This window comes from Homarus americanus, unplaced genomic scaffold (assembly GCF_018991925.1).
Source record: "Homarus americanus isolate GMGI-L3 unplaced genomic scaffold, GMGI_Hamer_2.0 scaffold34921, whole genome shotgun sequence".
In the NCBI taxonomy this organism is placed as follows: Eukaryota; Metazoa; Arthropoda; class Malacostraca; order Decapoda; family Nephropidae; genus Homarus; species Homarus americanus.
The window spans coordinates 4,490,957-4,512,670 of record NW_024741901.1 but is presented as its reverse complement, the minus strand read 5'-3'; the positions used below and the strand labels follow the sequence as shown (position 1 = coordinate 4,512,670).

Genomic DNA, 21,714 nt, shown 5'->3' with positions numbered 1-21,714 from the left:
AAAGGGTCCTACGACGGTGGTAGAAAATATAACAAATCATGGGAAGAAAAATACGTCTGGGTTAGTATAGCCAGTGATGGAAATGAAAATGGTCCAGTTCCAAGGAAAATGTTGGAGAGATTTCAAAGTAAAACCACACATGATGGAGCTATTCAACTCTGTAAACAGGTACGAGGAGGAAGAACCAGGGGACGATGACTAATTAGACGTTTTTGCTTAGGTCAACTGGTGTCATCAAGTTCTCCACCACCATTTGATATTAAGGTAAATCTTCAAAGTAGATTACAGATATTATGTTTCTGTAATTATTGGGCTCTCAATTCTAAGTGAAAATGTTGTTTTATTGCGACATTTTAAGTGGATATTGTAGGGGAGACTTTTATTTTGTGTGGACTGCAAAAATAGCCATCGGACAGAGGACGACCCTGCGAGTCCGTCCGGGGGAAGAGGTCACGTGGTCTAGTCACCTGTGTTGAGACATTGTAACTATGACAAGTAAGTCTCATTTGATCTCAGACAGGGTTTAGATAGGGCAGTGTTAAAACAGTGAGTTCATTGCACGGTTTTCGTCAGAACCCATATGATTGGTAATTAGCGATTGTCGCAGTTGGAACGATTAGTGCAGGCTTGTCACTGGTTAGCGGGGTCAGCCAGGGTTCTCTGAAGTGAAACCAGCTGTCTGGGTGCACAATAAAGGGGATATAGATAAAGTTCTTATAATATCCGAGCAGGATAGGACTCGGAGCAACGGATTTAAGTTGGATAAGTTTAGGTTTAGGAGGGAGATAGGAAGAAACTGGTTCACAAATAGGGTGGTGGAGGGTCCCACTAATTACCCAAATGTAGCCAAATATAGCCGGAATGAAGTCAAATAATGGTCCTACATGAATAAATCGGACTGCTAATCACTTCTCGACTAGTATTTGGTGTCAGAAAGTCAAAAAGATTGGAAAACTTAATTTAATCTGAGTTAATAGATCGAGTCCATGTACCTAACCTAACCTAACCTCTAGTATTTGATGTCAAAGTCAGAAAAATTGGTAAACTTAATTTAATCTGAGTTAATAGATCAAGTGCATGTAACCTAACCTAACACAACAACAACTCAGACAATAACCAAATAATAAGTTGCTAAGCTTGTTCCACTCGTCCACCACCCTATTTGTGAACCAGTTTCTTCCTATCTCCCTCCTAAACCTAAACTTATCCAACTTGAATCCGTTGCTCCGAGTCCTATCCTGCTCGGATATTATAAGAACTTTATCTATATCCCCTTTATTGATTCCTTTCACCCACTTAAATACTTCTATCATATCTCCCCGCACTCTTCGTCTTTCTAGGGAATGCAAGTTAAGTTTCTTTAACCTATCCTGATATGGAAGGTTTCTAAGTCCCGGAATCATTTTTGTCATTCTTCGAGGTTAGGTTAGGTTAGGTTAGGTACATACACTCGATCTATTAACTCAGATTAAATAAAGTTTACCAATTTTTTGTGACTTCGTGACACCAAATACTAGTCGAGAAGTGATTAGCAGTCCGATTTATTCATGTAGGACCATTATTTGACTTCATTGCGGCTACATTTGGGTAATTAGTCGGACCGCTGGTTTGGGCCTTAAACTACGGGTGCCTGTGGAATCTTTGTGTTAGGTTAAGAAGCATGGTTCACGGGTATTGGTGGAATCAGTAACTTCTTAAAATAGTGATAATATTTTCTCAGTGACTGATATTGTCTTGCTGTGTGTAGTCAATGCAATTTTCTCAGTTACTGATATAGTATTGTTTTTTAATGTTTGTGTCACTAATTGATGTCAGAGAATGAGGGAACTGTTTTTCAGATGAGGTTCCTCCTCTGTTGTAAGTGATACTGTGATTTAGTTCCTTTAATGCATTTAATATTTCTTTATAATTTCAATCTCCGGCATAACCTTTGTTCCCCAGAGTAGTGTTTAAGTTAGGTTAGGAGGTGTGTATCTGTTGGGGTAATATAAATTTATCGAGTGCCCTTAAGGCCTATTCATTGTAGAGTTATTAATTTCCGATTTTTTAATACCATTTTCTCAGTAATTATTATTATTTTGTTGAGTGCCCTTAAGGCCTATTCATTGTAGAGTAATTAATTTCCTATTTTTTTAATACTGTACCATTTTCTCAGTGATATATATTTTGTGAAAACCCTTAAGGCCCGTTTCATGTGTGCAAGCAACATTTCTTAATACTTTGTATTTATTGTTGTCTAATGAGGCATTGTCTGAGTTTCTAATAATTTCAATATCATGTATAACTTTTATTCCCCAGAGTAGCGTTTTAAGTTCAGGTTAAGAGGTGCGCATATTGGTGTACCATTATTTGATTGTGTTTGTAGTGTTGGAGGGAATAGAAGTGTCTAAATTTTAGTGTGTCTCATTCACCCCAGTCACAGATGCTATCCTTCCACGGGTCACGGACAATTCATTTTTGTTAGTAAATTTAAGTGTTCTTGTGCTGGTTCGGGTTTTTTCTCCAAGGGGCGCTTCCACTGCAATGTCCATCTAATAATTAATAAACCCCAAGTCAAGTGAGAAATTAAGTCAAGTGAGAAATTAAGTCCAGTGATTCCGACCGGTTATATATATATATATATATATATATATATATATATATATATATATATATATATATATATATATATATATATATATATATATATATATATATATATATATATATATATATATATATATAAAGTGATAACCATGGTAACATTCTGATGTGTTCTTACTACCACCATGTTATAAGAACATAAGAAAATAAGGAGTCTGCAATAGGCCGGTTGGCCTGTGCATGGCAGCTCCTGTCGAGAGTTACTACCACTCTCTATCATCCATGAATCTATCCAGTCTCCTTTTGAAACTTTCCAGCGTTCCAGCACTTACTACATAGTTGCTAAGCTTGTTCCACTCGTCCACCACCCTATTTGTGAACCAGTTCCTTCCTATCTCCCTCCTAAATGTTACATAATACTTCCTTGAGATAAATGTACATTATATATCAGGTGCCTACAAGAGAGCTCAGGCTCTCACTGGCTCAGCCATGTTAATATTATTATTTTTTCGACTCTGTATCTATGTTCTTCTGGCTAAATAAACTAAATCAATATCAATGGGTATCAATAACAGGTTCTGAGAAACGGTGGGATATGCGGTTCCACTTTGGTTGTATGGAAAGTTTTAAGATTCAATGCTTCCTTCATCTGCTTTTCGTCTGAAACAGTTACTTGAAGTTGTTCATTTCTCGTTTTTCGCACTTTTCCAGGTCCCCTATCTGATCTTTAATGGCTTTCTGGACAATGAAGTCGTTAATTTTGTCAAGCGAAGTGGACGTGTCAACACTCCGGAAATTGATTACTCTGGCGTTCTATGGTTTGATTTCGATTATTCGTCTGTGGGGTTTTTTTTTTATCCGTTGTTGGTTCCTGGTGTCTGTCTGTCAGTGGTATAGGTAGTCTTAGGTCTTTTTGTTTCACATCCCGCCTCTGCTTGTCCTTGCCTGAAAGAGCAGAGGGGGGCTTGTTGTGGCCCTCCCTAGGGGGCATGGTTGGGGAGGCTGGGAACCGCCCCTTGGATACAGATTTAATTCTCTCTTTTCACATGATTATGTGATGTACGAAGGTTATTAGAGACCCTTCAGTAAAAAAAAAAACTTCCAAAGGGCGACCCCCGCACTATGGTATGACTGCACTATCGTCTGCTGGTTTGGCCCAGGTTTTTCCCCACTGGAGACACTGTGAGGTGTCCACCACTGGAGGGGCTCTAGCAAGAATACTGAAGTACTGTATTAACAATCAGTAGGTGCCTCGGCCAGGGTAAGAATTGGAAAAATAAAAGCGAAGAGAGATAGCCCTCTTACCACGTCAGGAACGACAACAGTTAGCTATTTTTCCGCAGTCGTGTGGGTCACTCGCGTGGCCTGTAGGAAGAGAAGGTTAACGTTGTCAGCCCTGGGCGTTCGTGAGGTGTCACGTTGGTGTAATGGCTGTATCACAGTGTTTCGGGAAGTGGGTGGGTTGCCACGTCTGGGTTGGTATCACCGCGGTTCGGGTGCGCACGTATTTGAACGGTGGAGTCGTGTTTAACAGTCTGGCCGCCCAGGTCAGTCTCTTTCCCCGGCAGTCGGTCCGTCCCCTCCATTGTACAGTCTGCAACCGTACGCTGCCTTTTATATACCTCATCATCAGATGATCCCAGAACACCCTAGCACAACCCAAAAACGCCTGGGTGGTTCTAGAACGTTCTACCTTGATCGAGACTTCCCACATCAGGGCCTGGGAGGCGAAAATGTTATACTACTACTACTGCTACTACTAATAATAATAATAGTAATTCAGATAAGTAAAATTTATACATGTAATAAAAAATACAAATAATAATGATAATAATAATAATAATAACTACACTGCAATAATTATAATAATAATAATAATAATAAAGAACCATAAAGAAATACACAAGTTATAAAAAAGATCAAGAGTGAGAAATGCTCTATGTATGTTGTGTTGTCAATAGTAAGAGAAACAATTGAGACCCTGCAATTGTGTAAATGAGGCAGAAAGTCAGATCAGCAACCTGGGACTTGGTCACAATTATTGTGATGCCACATGGCAGCAGGGTCTGAGTAATACATCAATATATACACGAAAATCTCCCTAAACTTATTAAAATAACTGTTGCATGGGCTAGAAAATAATCAAAACACCAAGTTTATAAACATTATAATTCCAACTTTTGTCTCTGCCAACACTATGATGTAGCTGTTATATCTTGAAGAAAGAGCCATTGATTACTCATAAAGAATTTAACTTATTTCATCAGTGTTGAACCAAATAATTATCTTGTCAGCTCTAAACCGAAAAATTAAGCTCACAAAAGCTGTCTATCAACTGTTATTGAGAACTTCACCTATAACATCTACTTCATGATTTTAAATTCATATGAAGTATTGAGCAGCCTACTTCAGAGCTCTAACAGATAGAATTCGCATTTATTTCAAAACTGCTTTAATAACGTGAGACTGCATTAATTAAAATATACATCAAAATGCAGCTCTGTGATGCACACAAACGAACTGGATACAAATAAAGTAATCAATTAGTACTCGACTTACTTGGTTCTGAAGAGTAATCAGTACCAAAATACTGTTCTTTCAAAGTACTCGGTTTGCCCATCCCTCCATTGTTATGTGGTATGGGTAGATTTTTAAGCTATCTAATCCTGACAATATTGTCTCCGGTGCTAAGCCGCAGAAACTATTTTAGTTTTTTTTTTGGCTAACAAATAGCAATTAAATGCCAGGTAGCGATGTGTCCTAATATTACTTAGTAATTATTAGATGTTTTAATTGCCTGTATGTTGGCCTGGCGAATTGGCTAGGAATTAACATACCTAGGTAGCATTGCTGATCGTCACGAGCTATATCACAAAAACTGGTTTTTAGAAAAAACGTCTTTTTTTTTTTTGGCTATAACATTTCAGGTAGTATCAAGCATCCTTGCGGTATAACATAGATTCAGGGCTACATTCAACATCTGACATACAGTAAAGGTTAGTAACGCGGATAACTTTTCAATAGTATGAGGCTATGATATGTAATTTCAACTCGTTATTTGCTTATATCAGGATATTCCATTGAAGTAGTGTAAAGACTACTCTCGTTTAATGGTTATATAGAAAGTGTATTTTAATCTTAAGGAGAACTTGATAGTGTGTTAGTGGTGAAATTATTTAGAACAGCGGTAGTGTAGGGACTCGTCTTTTTACCTTGCGTATTTGGCGTCGCAGTCGTTTCAGTAACATATTATTCAGAGGTAAATAACTATTACAACTTTTTTCTGACAGGAGGGATGCTACACAGGTCACTGGCCTCTTTCCCTCGGTGTGGCCACCTCTAGAGGTTAAATTTGTCCTACTAATATTTTCAGGCCATGAATCACGATAATTTTATTTTCTTCACTCAGTGATTTGTTCCTAAAATCCAACACAGCTCTCTAATGTTTTTTATGGAAGTGCTGAAGGTGCAGACTGTAGAGGTCAGGGGGTTTCAGCTGAATAAAATCGTCTGACGTTAGCCAGAATAAACTACCTTAGTGTGGAGCTGCACTCTAAGGGGTTGATCGACATTGGCCCTAAGTGAATTAAGAATGGTACAGTTTGTGCATTTTAGTAAATGTTTGTTTTAAAATGCCAAATAAACACAAATGACCCTTTTAAAATTTATTTTGTTCTTAACAATTTTGCCGCTTCACAGAGGGTGTCCTCTGGTGGCACCACAACCTCCAGCTCCCCTGTTCACCGTCACCCCAGGGGGCCCTCCACCAACCATCAACAACACAACTCAAACAGCATCATTATCCGCCACCTGAACCAAAACGAGACAATCAGCGAGTGTAACAATGGCCACACAGTCTCCACCACTACTGCCGCCCCCACCATCAACAGAACAGCCTCCACAGAGACAGATAACGGGGATGAAGGAAGTAGGAAGTCAGATGGAGGACAGGGGAGCAGAACAGGGTCGCCAGTACAGATGGATGAGGAGAACACCATAGACTGGACTCCTGAAATACCATTTGGAAATGTAAGTTTGGCCTCATTTCATGTAATGGTGCATGGCATACCAGAATTTGGTACTGAATAATCACACTAGTAATGAATTATCTTGAATTAATATTCGGTAGTGTCGTTTTGTATGGAAGAAAAATGGAATTACTGAAGTTACTTAGAGCGTCCGACCATTGTTGACATTTTCTGATTTGTGAAAAATGGTATAAAATTATTATTGAAACATGACATAAAAAAGCTAGGCTAATACTGTACAGTATAAATGTATTAAAAATTAAAGATTGCTAATTTAGATTGTATTTGTATGTTTGCTGAGCATTCAAAACAGCAACACCACACCCCAGCCTCTGAATCCGCTTCGGTCAGTGAGCGTCGAATAATATTTTCTGTGATTGTTTTGTGTCAGTCTTTCAAAAGACCTTTAAACATAAGTGGAAAAGGTAATTATTGATGACTAACCCGCGGCCGAAACTGTTGGAAAATGATTTTAAAAACTCCGGATTTTCACTTTTTTTTATAGTGGACACTTGTAGTTTGTGCAAATTTGTTAAAAAGTGGTTATTTCTAAAATAAGCATAACTTAACCTTTGTGGGTATGAAAACAGACCTAACCAACCTAGCCAAACAAACCTACTTAACCTTACCTAACTTCAGTGCCCCCCGTTTACTAAATAGAAGAATTTACTATGATGTGGTGTAATTTGAGGTTTTTTCTGGACGTGAGACCATGCGGCCGCATCGGCGTTTATGCAGCCTGGGTGGCGGAGTGATTTCTTTTTGTGATGGCGGGAAACTTCGAGCCTCAGCTTTGAGGAAGCGATGAAGGATTGTGCCGTGGTCTCGATGAATGAGGCAGAACAGGTAGCGAGCGAAGTAGAGTTTGTAGTAGTAATCCCTGTTGCCAGTCCTCAGAACCCAGGACATTATATCCTTCCACAGCCGTTCTACAGTGTGCACTGCAGTAACTAGGTCAACAAAGGTTTTGCTGGGGTTTACAGTTTGGTGGTTATAACCCAAGGCCCCCAAGTTCGAGTATGCTCTCCAGCAATCACTATAGATAGTGGTGCCTGGCTTGATAAATTTCTGGCAAAGAGGAAGTAGGGTGTCAGCGACTCTTTTTCTCAACGGCCAACAACCCAGACCCCCTTCACTAAGCGGCCACGTTGGAATTTCCACTTTCCAGACTTACTTTCGTCAATTTCTTCCATTGTATTTGGGCCGCCAGTAGGTTCCTGGTTTTCCATTTAGTGCATATAGACCTTGCTGCAAAAATGTTTCCAGTCAACAACTGACTTGGCGCACAAACCCAGTTCTATTTCACTATATTTCTGTGAAAAATACTTTCGTAATTATTTTTTATAAGTAAAAGCAAAATATAGGCTTAATCTTGACATTTTCAAGCCAAATTCCTTTATATGGACTAGAACTATAGCCACAATGCTCCAGCTGTTTGATTTTGTTGTTGATATTTTTCTTATTACATTGGAATACATTTCTTTCCGGTCTGAAAGCAAAGGGATTCCAGCAGTGTGGACAGTCTCTATTTAAAGGAACAATGCCGTGGTCTTTGAACAACTGTAGGGTCTCGTTGTCTTTATCCCTAAATTCGCAAAGTACGTCCATATAAGACAGGTGACAACCTTCACACGTCATGCTGAAAATGAAACTGCTGCGGGCACTGGTAAAAGGGCAGCAGTAGGGTGCGGCCTCATTACCACTGGGAAGACAAACTGGTGCGTGCTTAGGCGCCCAATAATTATCTACAAAACGAAACATTTGCACAAGAAATAATTATCATATGAGAACTCACTGATAAAAATAAAGTAAGAAAGTAAACGGTAAAACAAATAACTCGTCCGCGGGTCAGTCGCCAATATTAATAGTGGAAAATGCTGTACAAGAACTCCTACTATTACACATTTAGAATCATCATATCACAAAGAAACCTCTAAGGTACTTCTCAGAAAGAGGACTTTCATGCCACAAAGATGCTTCTACTACTGTAGAAACTTTCCCCATAGGAACTTCTCCCTCTACACATAATGGTAGTCCCTCGTGTAACGAGGATAGCCGGCCCTAGGGCCACCTAGGCGTGAATTTGTTATATAAGCTGCCGCCAACACAACAACCACACCCCAAGTTAACGAGTTGCATGACCCAGTGTCAAGGAATAGTCCAAAAAGACCGAACAACTCGCCAACTGCACTGGCTAACCATTACCCTGGAGTACGATGCGCAAATCGATTAACATCCAGGTCCCCAATTACTGCTGAGTAGACAGAGGCAAATGGCGTAAAGAAACTTGCCCATAGTTTCACCCTGCCCGGGGAGCGAACCCGGGTACGCTCGCTTGCGAAGCAAGCATGCTGACCATTACACCACAGCAGTATTGCAATACAGCCATCTTCCACCATAATGGCGAGACAAATCTGTATCTACAAAAATAATTGACTAATACACCCCACAAAGGTAACAGACACAAACTAATAATTTTACACGAGCAGGAAATAGTATTCTTAGCCCAGCCATATATATTTTAGACACCATATTATTTTATTACCCCCCCCCTCCCCCTCCAAAAAAAAATGTCCAGAAGAGGCTACTATATAATTTTTGGCATCTTGTAATTTAACTTGTGCCTTGCTGCATAATCTCGATTTGAGTAATATGGCTGAAAGTGTATATAGCACAGAATATAGGCACTATAGGGTATACCGTTATGGTGTCGGCATCTGTGTAGTTGGTCCTTTGGATAGGTCTAGTAGGTACCCTTCTGTTATTTTCCCTGTAGTATTTAAGAGATGTTTGGTTGGTCTACTTGAAGTACTGTATTGCCTATTTAGTACTGAGAGCTGTATGACATTGCACTTATGCAAGTACAATATGTAAACTCCAATTTGTCCTCTAAAGTGTTCCCCGGGTGTTACTGTCAACTGTAGGGCCAATCATGTTAGTTATTATGCTTATCATGTAAAGATTTTTTCAGTCTTTCAGGAATAAAAACATTGGGACAATCCCTGAAAAGCTAAATACTGTATATGGTGATGGTGCGGTAATGCTCGTATCTCTCTCAGTACAATATCCCGGGTTTGACCTCTGGCCCGGAATAGATGGGGACAGGGTGTTATCCAGTAGTGAAACCTCCATGTAACAGTGTTTTCTCTCCATAGTGAGATGGAGGTTTCACATCTAATCGTCCCTTGATATAAGAGAATTGTCTCTCCATTAAATAGAGCTTTCACAAACATCACAGGTTTACTCCAATTTCTTCTTGTGTTGACACTGGGAAATAAAGTTCAACACAAATAAACAAAAACAGATTAGCCACCCAAACGTGTAGTAAGTTGATAGTGGTAAGATGATGAACAAATTGTTCTACCAGAACTAATACCTTCATCTGGACTGAATGACCCATGTTGGGTATATGGATTGTTATATCTATGGTTTTAACCATAGACGAAGAGTGCGGGGAGATATGATAGAAGTATTTAAGTGGGTGAAAGGATTCAATAAAGGGGGTAGAGATAAAGTTCTTATAATATCCGAGCAGGATAGGACTCGGAGCAATGGATTTAAGTTGGATAAGTTTAGGTTTGGGAGGGAGATGGACGGAACTGGTTCACAAATAGGGTGGTGGACGAGTGGAACAAGCTTAGCAACTATGTAGTAAGTGCTGGAACGCTGGAAAGTTTCAAAAGGAGACTGGATAGCTTCATGGATGATAGAGAGTGGTAGTAATTCTCGGCAGGAGCTGCCATGCACAGGCCAACCGGCCTATTGCAGACTCCTTATTTTCTTAAAACCCAAAATGACCTCTAACAAAATTAATTGGAACTACTGTACTGTATTCGGAAGATTAGATAAACCCCCTTACACTGCTGTCTTGGAAAGGATGTCTTAAGGATGGGAATTGCCCTGGAATTAGTCATTGTGTTCAGAAACAGTGTCTCTCTCTTAACAAATTAAAAGTACAGGGAGAGATCAGACAAGTGTTGCTGTCAACGTTGTCCAAAGACTAGGAATATTTGAAGTAGAAAAACACCGTAATAGGGACTTACACAGAGTGTTAGGCCAGATTATAAATGAGTTTTGGTAGCCTTTGGTTCTGCAGAATAGAATTGTATTTCTGCACGAAGGTCTTTTACTGCTTGAATTTTATCTCCAGTACCTCTTATACAAGTTAAGTTTTAAACTATTCAGTAAATCTCATACCCTTTAAATTTTAAAGTTTCTAGTTCCATTCATACATCTTGAATCTTAGTCTCCAGAACCTTTATCTTAATATCTGAATGGTATTGGGCAGCTGGAGATGGACTGGGAGGATGAAATGTTTCCGGAAGACGAATCTACTGACTTCCTTGAGGAGGAGGACGAGGACACAGAGGCGGGACAGTTCACCAATCCCTCCTCTAACTTTATTCATGAGGTTGGTTATTTTACATTACCAGTTATTACCATTAATTTAATTAGTTTTAAGCAGCATTGGGATTACAGTATATTCCAACTAATTTAGTTAGCTCTTCCCATATGTCAATGCTCATCATCCCCACCAATTAGTAAATATTCCTACAACGGTTGTTAGCACTAGTAATATGTTAACTCCACATTATATTAAGTCAGATGGTCAGTTTGATAAGTCTCCCACAGAGGTAATGTGGCTGTCTCCATACTGTGGATGACTTTGCTCCCATCACAACTTGACTATGGATTTATTTAATCTGTCTTACCCTTTTGATTTCACCCTTGTAAAAAGTACTGTCATTTGTGACTTTGAAACATACCAAAAAAATATACAATAAATTTGATTTTGTTCTCCTTCAAGCTAATTCCTGTTAATGCACAACATTGACTTATAAATCTTTTGTGTTCGACTTATTCTTCTTCAATTGACTGTAAATTAGAACAACTTCACCTATACAAGTTACACATGAGCTTGCACACAATTATACACACTTAAGACATTTGGAAGCTTATGTGTGGTATGTATACATACAGACCATGCAAGTGTTCAGACATATTTCTTCACACATCTGGGACACAAGCACAGAAGATATATCATAAATTGAGTAGCTCAAGAAAAATATAACTGAAATTTTTTCCAACAGGTGGACAACTTGATGGACAATAGTATAGAAATTGAGTCCAACAAACGGATGAGAGCAGAACACATGCATCCCATCACACTCACATTCAAGGATCTTAAAATGGAGGAGATGTACCACCAGGTCCGCGCTGACCTGTTGAAGAGCAATGTTGTCTGTACCTGCATTATCTGGGTGCTTATCGTCATCTGTCAGTCCATTGTGGTTCAAGAGTAAGTCACCTAATGATCCTTTGTTAAATGCTGCCATGAGTGACAAAATCGTATGTGATACCTTTGTCAGTGAGTGCCATTTGCAGTACAGTATATGCTATGTTTTGTTGCCAAGTGCCGAGTTGTTTTCATTCGGGAACAAATATGGTAAATTTTTACACGTGGACTCTCAGCGAATTTAAATTTTTATAACACATGCAATAGATATATCTCATCATTCTGAGTAACTTTCAAATGAATAATAATGAACTTGACACAACCAAAGAAACCTACCTCACTTCTTAGCCGGGGGGGCTCCGCTCCCTGAATCCCCCGCCATATTAAACAGAAATTAGTGTTGTTGAAGCGTCATGGCGTAACTTCACGCTTTTTGTGGACGTGAGAGTATGCTCAGACCGAGTGGGTCGGCTATAAACAAAGAGACCACACATGGTGACTCGGCAGAATTTTCGGAGTAATACTAACGGTAAATGACCAAAAAATTTGAATGCCTTGCTAAAGTATCATAGAGTCCTGGCCCTGGCATGGTGCATCCCAGAGTGCTAAGAGACTTGTGCAACGAGCTTGCCGAGCCCCGAAAGATCCTGTGTTGTAATGGTCAGCATTCTCGCCTCGCAAGCGAGCAGACCCGGGAAAGATCCCAGGGCAGGGTGAAGTTATGGGCAAGTTTTTTTTACGCCATTTGCTTCTGTCTACCCAGCAGTAATTGGAAATCTGGATGTTAATCAATATGCGGATTGTATTCCGGGGTAATGGTGAGACGGTGAAGTTGGCAAGTTGTCTGGTCTTCTCGGATTATTCCTTGACACTGGGTCATGCAGCTCGTTAGCTCAAGGTTGTGTTGGCGACAGCTTCTACACCTTAAACAAATTCACGCCTAGGTGGCTCTAGGGCTGGTCATCCTCGTTGCATGAGGGGCATCCATTATTATTATTTACCACAGGGCAGTGTACTGGGTCCGTTGTTGTTTGTTTCTTCTATTAATGACATGCCTGAAGCTATACAAATGTTTGCGGACGATGCCAAGTTATTCAGAGAAATAAAGAACCAATCAGACTGTGAAAAGCTGTTAGCTTCTAGAGTGGTCGAAGAAATGGCTGCTAAGATTCAATGTCACAAAGTAGTGAGGATGCACCTGGGTCTCACCAACAGTAAGGAGGCGTATCACATGTCCCAACGGGATGAAGAAACTGGATTAATAGAGACCGAATCTGAAAAGGACCTAGGTCTTATAAGAAGGCCCGTTCATATAGCTAGGAGTTCCGTCCCTCGTAACACTCTTCAAGAGTGAGGTGCTTCCCCGTTTGAAGTACTGTCACCCCGTCTGGTCCCCGAGATATGCTAGAGACTGTCAGTTGATTGAAAATGACCAAAGGAGAGTCACCAGACTGGTGCCTGCAATACGGCACCTCAGTTACCCAGAGATTAGAACGCCCAGTTGAGTTAATGTAATAACCTCGACAATCACATTTGAAATTTGGTCTACAGAAGCACATTGCTCTCTCTTATGGTTTAATATCAGATTTTTGTGATGAGTGTTTTTGCCAGATACTGTACAAACAATGATTGGAATAATACTAAATTTTTCAGACCCCAAAATTAATACTTTTAGATCACAAGTTAAGTCTTATTCTTAGGTAAAAACTTTATACTTGACCTACGGTTTGTCCAATTAAGAGAAGGGCCAGAAGAAAAAAAATATAGCCTCAATGCAGTACATGACGCCCTTAAATCATACTACCAAAATCTAGGATTAATAGGAAAGTATATTTCATGAATACAATTTCCAACTCATCCACTGTAAAGGTTATAATAGTCTTAAGAGCCTGAGGATTAGTTAATTACTGCATTAGTTATTTAAAAGAGAAAGATATAGGTAGACCCTTAAGACTGTTGAGAAGAGATAACACAACACAACATACTCCATTCTAGCCAAGACTCACTTCAAAGTTGTTAAAGGGTTGGCTGATATATTTCTGAAAATTCCAAATTAGAATAATCCATTACAAAAATGGTTGAATTAGAATCTGGCCAAGCTAACTTATTACAGTACAAGTGTGGAAATGTCTCATAAGAAAATTTACAATGTTTGCTCAATGAATCACTCAGTGATTCACTAAGGAATAGCGCTTCTGTGATCATCCTTTAATGTTTCTGACTGAAAGCTCAGAAGTGATTCTGAAAAGAAAAAGATGATCTTTGTGGGAGAATTTTTTTACCTTTTTGCCTTACTATAATATGACCATGAACTTAATCATATTCTCTACCCTCATCTTGTGCTTGTAGTGATCATCAGTGTCGCTGGTACAGTGTGGTGAATCTTTACAAGAAATTTCTGTAACTAGGGATTTCATGCAAACCCCATGACTGACTGTCCAGTAAGCTGAAAAGCAGTGAAAATGAAATGAATGAATAAATTAGAAGTACAGTACACATTTCTATTTTAGCATTATGCCTGTATATTTTGGGGGGCAAATGTAAGATGAGGATAAAACTACAGGGGGTATTGTATATATATGCAAACTAATATCTATTTCTCTACATGTTTCTTTGTGCATTTATTATTCCAGTGTGACTGTCTTGTTAGCACCCTTCGTGCCTGCAACCATCCTTCTATCAGTTGGTTTGTTGTTGGTGATGGCGGAAGAATTCCCACGTTTGCCTACGAGCCTTCGGCGCTTGTCCACTCGCCTAGCACGGGCAACCTTTGGCAGGAAAGCCTTCATCTGTGCTCTCATGGCCATAATATCTGTGCCATCAATGCTTACTTTGGTAAGTAAAATGCTAATGCCGGGTTTGTCAAGGATATAGTGCTGTTGTTATCATGGCATTGCATGGGTTAGCAATGGAGGAGTCAACAGTATTTATGTATTTTAGTGAGATTGATTATTATACTTGTACAGGTTAGACCCTCAAATCTAGTAACCTTGGGCCCAAGACCAAACCGATTTTGAGGATTCTCCGGTTTCCTGGGTCCTGTGGTCATCTATATTACCCTCGGCTCACCAGTAGCCTACATCATGTTTTGTTTCCTTATAGCTTTTGAAATTAATATTAATAAAATCTTTTATTTGATTTGACTACGACTGCATTAATTTCGGAAGTTATGTGAAAACTATAAATAAAGATAATCGAGGTATTGGAAATTTATTCAATCAGACAATAATTACTGTACAGTATTTATGAACTCTACATCTAGCAAGTGGTGAAACTTACTAGAAGTTCCTGTAATGTTAACACACCCATTTAATTTTGTTTTAGGGAACTCTAAACTTCAAAATAGTTTATATTTAATGTATTTTTATTTACTTAATATGTTTGCAACAATATTTTCTTCATCTTCTTATTTAAGTAGTAAAACAAATGTTCACTTGTATGTTTGTGAAAGCAAGGCTTGACATATCCAGGGAATAAAATGTAGTCTAACCCAGGAAAGAAGGTGTTCAGTATTGGGGGGTCTCTAGTTTTCTGAGTTCTGGTTTTGAGGGTCTTTACCAAGAAGGTTTGATGACTGGAGGCGGCACGGGGAACAATACACACGGGCCAGACTGAAGTCAGCCGACTCACGCGTCGCCATCTTGGTATTGGTAAAATAATTATTACTAGCTGCCACTACCCGAGCACCAGGTAGCATAAATGTTCCTGTGGTTGGATTTATTAATAAAATTAATTGTCACAGGATTGATATAAACAATTTGTTCTAATAAATACATGCAATAAACCCTTAGAATCAACAATGTAAATAATTTTTTTTTAACTTGTATAAGTACTGTTTGACCTTATTAACTACTAAACACAATAACTTTGATGTTATTGACCATTGAACACAATTAGTTTTTTATGTTATTGACCACTAAACACAATAACTTTGACATTATTGACTCCTAAACAAAATAAGTTTTACGTTATTGACTACTAAACATAATTAGTTTCGCGTTATTGACCACTAAACACAATTAGTTTGACGTTATTGACCATTAAACACAATTAGTTTGACGTTATTGACCACTAAACACAATTAATTTGACGTTATTGGCTGAACACATTCTGAATGCACAGAATAAAACCAAAAAACCTAGTCCTGTCAGCTACCACTTGGGATGCTTTGCTAATATCATGCTGGCCGCTGTGAGCGAAGAGTGGCTTCACTGTCTGTGGTTGATGCCGTCTCTTCTTGTTAAATCTCCATGGTCTGTACCTGTATATTGTTTTAATCTGACAACTTAATTTTGCCACTAAACTCAAACATCATTTGAGGAATTATTTATTTCTTATATTTCCCATTGGAATTAGGTTATTCTATGGTAACTATATTGTATTATACTCTTCTTTTTATGATATTCTATAGTGACTGATTAAATTTATTACTTCTAGGGCTGCATTTCAGAGTGGCCCAATTTTGTCTGAATCAGTGCTTTAAATTCTTTCACACTGACTCAATCTTCATTATTCTTTACGGGTGGTTGGGAATGGTCTCACTCAACTTGTTTTGTTGTCCAATCCTATTTTTCAATATGTTTTCCATTGTGCATTATTTTATTTTAATGTTTTTTTGTGTGTATGTGTGTGTATCTCTGGATATGAATATCTGCCCTTATAGCTTCCATTTTCATAGTAGTGTAAAGTTGATAATAATAATGATGATGACAATAAAGGTTTATACATATATATACTGTATAAACCTTTATTGTCATCATCATTATTATTATCAACTTTACACTACTTACAGCACACTATCATAGAAAATGGAAGCCTAATCTTTAAGGGCAGATATTCATTTATTTATTTATTTTGATAAATTTAGATTTTCTTGCAGATTCTTGTCCAGTCAGGCTGCTCCGAGCCAAAAAATACATTTCATGTATCTTTTGGCTCGCCAACAAGTTTTGAAGCTTCCAGTATCACATTGATGGAAGATCAAAATCACATGGGACCTCTGCAGCCACTGAGTGATGGCAGTCCACTTCTAGTGAAAGATAATGAATCTGACTTTCCCTTATCACTAGTAAAAGAACCAAAACATATCACTTTACAGACCAGCAATATTAAGGATATTAGAAATTTCTACCACACAACTTATGATATAAATTTCCCAATTTTAAGTACCTCCAATATTCATCCTGGAAATGTGGATTATTTAGATGGTTTGGAGGAAAGCCGTTTAACACACAAAGTAGGAAATAAGCGAAAACTTGCCGATGGCTCTGAAACATTAACTGGTGACAAGCTCAGTCGTGGTGAGAGGGCCACTGACAGTGTTTCTTTTAACATTACTTCACCAAGATATGTTAATACTAAATTAGACTTGATACCTAAGTTCAGAAACAGAGATAGAGACTTTGTTAGTGCAAATAAACTTCGTAATTCTGTAAGTGCCAAACTTCAAACCAGAAAGTTTCCCTTACAAGTCACAAACCATATAAGGAATAGTTACAGCAGTGATTTAAGAACTAGAATGCGTCGTCATAATGATAAAAAGTTAATTAAGGTAAAAACAGACAGTACTAATGTACATGATACAGCAACTTTTGATGCTCAAGTGAATAAATCAAAGGTTCAAAGCAGAAAAGAAATTATCCCTTTGGACCTGACTGATATTGCATTTGAACATCTAAATTTGGAAAATGCAACTGTGTTAAGCACCCAGCCTACTGATCCAGAACATCTGTACTGTATGTACCCGCAGTACTTCGTCTATACATGGGTGTTATGTATGGTTGCACTCGCATCCTTCCTCAAGTTAAACTATCTTGTCAAGACGATGGTTTTGGTGTTTATGGTAGCCTGCTATGGCTTCCTAATTATTAAATTCAACTCAATCTTCGATCCTGTATACAGGTAAAATTAAAGGGAATATGAGTGAATTATGCTAGAGTTTTACATGGTGAAGCAAAGGTCCGGGCTCACAGGCCAGTTACATTACTTGTAATTGTTTCATCAAATCTTTAATTTGCATGTCAGTGAATTGCAAATATTTCTCAGTTTTATAATGCAAGTTTGAATGCAAAATACGTATGTAATATTTCCTGACTAGTCTTGGTACATTCATTATGAAGTTGGTGCCTTACAACTTACCACCATGAAATATGACAAACAAACAATATTTAAGGTGAGTACACCAAATGAGGCATGATACAATAACCAATGTTCAGTCAAGTTTGTCTTGCAGGATTGACATCATGATGCATTTCAAACATTTAATGAAATGAATACAGTTTGTGCAACTTGCCTTGGAGTGTGGGTCTCTGATTTACCCTGTACTTATATTTTAGGGTGCATAAATTTGTATTGCATATATACAGTACTAAACTTTTATGAATAGGTCACTATATATATTTACTAAATTATATTCCCAATTTTTTTAAGTTTTGTCTGTGTTCTGATCATAGTAAGCACCATTTTACATTATCCTGCATGGGGGAAAGAATAAACTTCATGTGAAGATAATTGTATGTCTAAATACTGTATGATTGATTATTTTCAACTAATAAATGTGCATAACTCCTCTATAGATGGTATATAATTGGTCAGTTCCAGTAATTAGGTTTGTGTGTCAAATAAAAGGTTGATGTAATGCTAAAAACAATAAGTTCTTAAAATTAATTTATCATTTTTCTGGTGGGTGTTTCCATACCAACTAGAATGACAGTGCTGCTTGTACTGTTTTTCTTTATGGTATCATACCACGGCCGCCTGGTTGAAATTACCTCTCGACTCGACTTTGTCTGGAAACAACAAGCCTTAAGGGAGCTAACAGACATGAGTGAATGTCGTCTGTACAACACCCAACTCCTGAAGAACATTCTTCCAGACCATGTAGCCAATTACTTTCTCTCAGAAGATAGGAAAGGGGAGGTAAGATTTCCAAAGTTACTGTTATCTGCCAACAATAAGCTTTTCTTTGTTATTGTTCACTCTTCTATTTCTTCTTTCAAATATATATTACCTTTACTCCTTACCCACTTTAATGTGGGGTGGATCAAGAAGTGCAGAAATTTCAAAGAAAGGGGGAATAACAGGGGAGAGCAGTGCAAGGTAAATGTAGAATGTAACAGGAAATTGGTTAAAACAGTATTCTAAACCCAAACACTTGTTCTGAATATGCTCAAGGTGCATATGCTGTATACAGAGTGAATCCCTTGTACCAGTTGACAAGGCTTACTAAGTTCAGTCATCAGGTTTTTCTCATTAGCATTGTCATGTACAAAATGACATCATTACTAATATGAAGCTCCCTTTCTATCTTTCTTTACCTTCTTCCTTCAGTTTCTGCCCAAGATAATTTATTCTCCCAGAAGTTACACGGAGTGCTTGTATCCACAACTCATTTCTTCGTTTTCAAACTGAAAATAGGGAAGGTGTACACCCCAGAAGAGGAAAACAATTTTGTAGCATAAAACCATTTGTAACGCTGTGCAGTATGGATGGATATATGCGAGCAGCCAGTTCTGTTGTGTGAAGATGGGATGGGTATTTGTCCTTGATGATTACCATAAGAGTGGTAGCTCTACCTCAAGAGAACTCCCATCCCTTCAAACTTGAGTAAGTTCTGTTAGAATGGGAGTATTTGTCACGGGCTGTCTCTTGGCTGTTTTGTAATTTAGAATCTAATTTTGAATAGTACTCTTTGAAAATGACGCATAATTTTATCTAGGCTCTTCAAAGGGAGCCAAGAGATGTTTCAGTGATTGGCCTTCATCAAGGAGAGCTCTTTTCATCTCCTGCAGCTCTATTTTTTATGTACTACTGTACTAGCCCCAATTTGACACTTTTTTTACTATAATCTCTAATAAATAACATGGAATTAATAATGTCACTAGCTGAAAAGGATGTGGAAATCTCCTATCATCATCTTGATAAGTACTTGTTGCTTCAAGCCTTGCACTAATTTCTTATTTAATAATGAAATTGAACCAAGCGTTGAAATTTGCAATAGGAAAGTTGTCAAAATTTCAAAACTCTCAGATAGTAGGCTGGTGGTAGCTGCAAGTTCAGATGCACAGTCAGCCAAAGATGCACCGACCCCACCCTGGGTCTCGTGCTCGCCATTTTACTTGGCAATACTTGGTAAAGGAAGGCTGTATGTAATGGTGATTATGATTAGTGGATCTGTTTTCGGCTGTATCACTGTCAGGATAATTATTAAACAAACCAAAGGTAGAATTTTTATAATAATAAACTATTCATTGTTATTTAAGGTCATGAGAAGTTTCCAAATGTTTGTATATTTGTGTAAATAATGAAGAAAATTATATTAATGAATTGGCAACTCGACTACAACCACAAGATTCTCACATAATTATATTTAAACAAATATACGAACATTTGGTAGCATCTTTGGCTGACTGTACAAACAAAAACTTCACTACAGCTTATGTTGGTGAATAGTAATAAAAGAAACACCCCTATCTGACCCTAAATGATATTTGGGAAGTTGGTAGTCATTCGTTCCATGGACCTTTGGTGATTTAGAGATATAAAATAGACCAACCTTGCTTATAGGCTTATGATTTTCACATGTATAGTGTGTACCGACCTTGTGAAGGGACACCAGCAGGGATTTATGCCAGGATTCTCCTGCTTGACGCAGCTGCTAGAGGTATTGGATGTACAGTAGAGTCAGTGATCCCATAGCTTGTTAATTTTGACGATAAATACCCTGTCTTTGCTAAGGTATCTTACAGAGCACCTCATGAAAGACTGATAATTAAATTGAATAGATACAGAAAACGGGAAAATATGCTACCAAAGAAGAGTGACTGATCGTAGGCATTATCTGAATGTGTACTGGTGACAGGCAGTGTACCAGTACCAGTGTAATTTGCCTGTCTCATAAATATAATGGCAATTACTTTTCTCTTCTATGAATTTGTTTACTGACAGCACCAAGTTAATCAGAAAAAAATAAATGTTTTATTCTGTGAACTCTTAGAAGATGGTCTCTCATTAGCTGTGATTTTACATTGAAAATACAAAAGGAGGAACTTTAGTTATAACACTGCACAGTAATAGAAAGGAAGTATACTACATGTCCGAACACTCTAAACACATCACCTTGACTAAAACTAGATTTGAGAACAATCTTTGTACTTATGGTAATACCTAATTAAAGCTCCTGAATCACTGTGAAAAAGTGAATATCATTAATGAACTATTGTTACTGGCTTAATATTAAGATGTGTAATAATTTTCAAAGCTGTTGTGTTACATCACTAAGAGTACAGTACAGTACTGCAATTCTACCTGGTCTTCGAGATATGCCAGACTACCTTGGGCTTCCAAAAGAGGGCTACCAAACTGCCAACAGCACTGAAAGCTCCTCACTTACCAAGAGATATTAGACTCTTCACAGATGCCCATTTTATAGTTTTGATGAACAAAGGTTATTTAGAAGAAGTGTATAAGCACCTCGATAGATATTTATCAGTCTTATGTACAGTCACAGACACAGTTCGCTCACCGTGGTGAAACTGAGTCATGGGAATGAATCTCCGAACTGACTTCCTCTGTCACCTGGTGTTGGTGTGGTGTTTTATTTCATTTGAGGTCGATACTGCTTCGGTCTAGGAGGGAGAGAACTTTTGACTCTGACTGAGCATACACAAAATAAGTTGATTACAGTACTAGATGCCACAATTTTGCTAAAGAAGGCATCAACACAGAAAACTGTCAGGTTTTACTTCTTTTGAGTGCAAATGTGATCTCGTGTAAGAACTTGTTGTTATAGAACTAACTGTGAGCTCCTACGGTACTCTTCTAATATAATCTGTTTTCATTAACCATTATATTTAAATGGTCTACTAG

The 21,714-nt window shown here is 38.1% G+C and overlaps 1 protein-coding gene across 1 annotated transcript in view; it reads left to right on the top strand.

The window, feature by feature from the left end:
- LOC121876217 (adenylyl cyclase 78C-like) overlaps nt 1-21,714 on the top strand; it is a 120,921-nt gene that overhangs the window by 89,070 nt on the left and 10,137 nt on the right. Inside the window, exons 11-16 of the mRNA XM_042381204.1 lie at nt 6,283-6,612; nt 10,900-11,022; nt 11,702-11,910; nt 14,481-14,682; nt 16,727-17,748; nt 18,552-18,765. Of these exons, the coding sequence (XP_042237138.1) occupies nt 6,283-6,612; nt 10,900-11,022; nt 11,702-11,910; nt 14,481-14,682; nt 16,727-17,748; nt 18,552-18,765 (2,100 nt within the window). The remainder of the gene's footprint in view (nt 1-6,282; nt 6,613-10,899; nt 11,023-11,701; nt 11,911-14,480; nt 14,683-16,726; nt 17,749-18,551; nt 18,766-21,714) is intronic.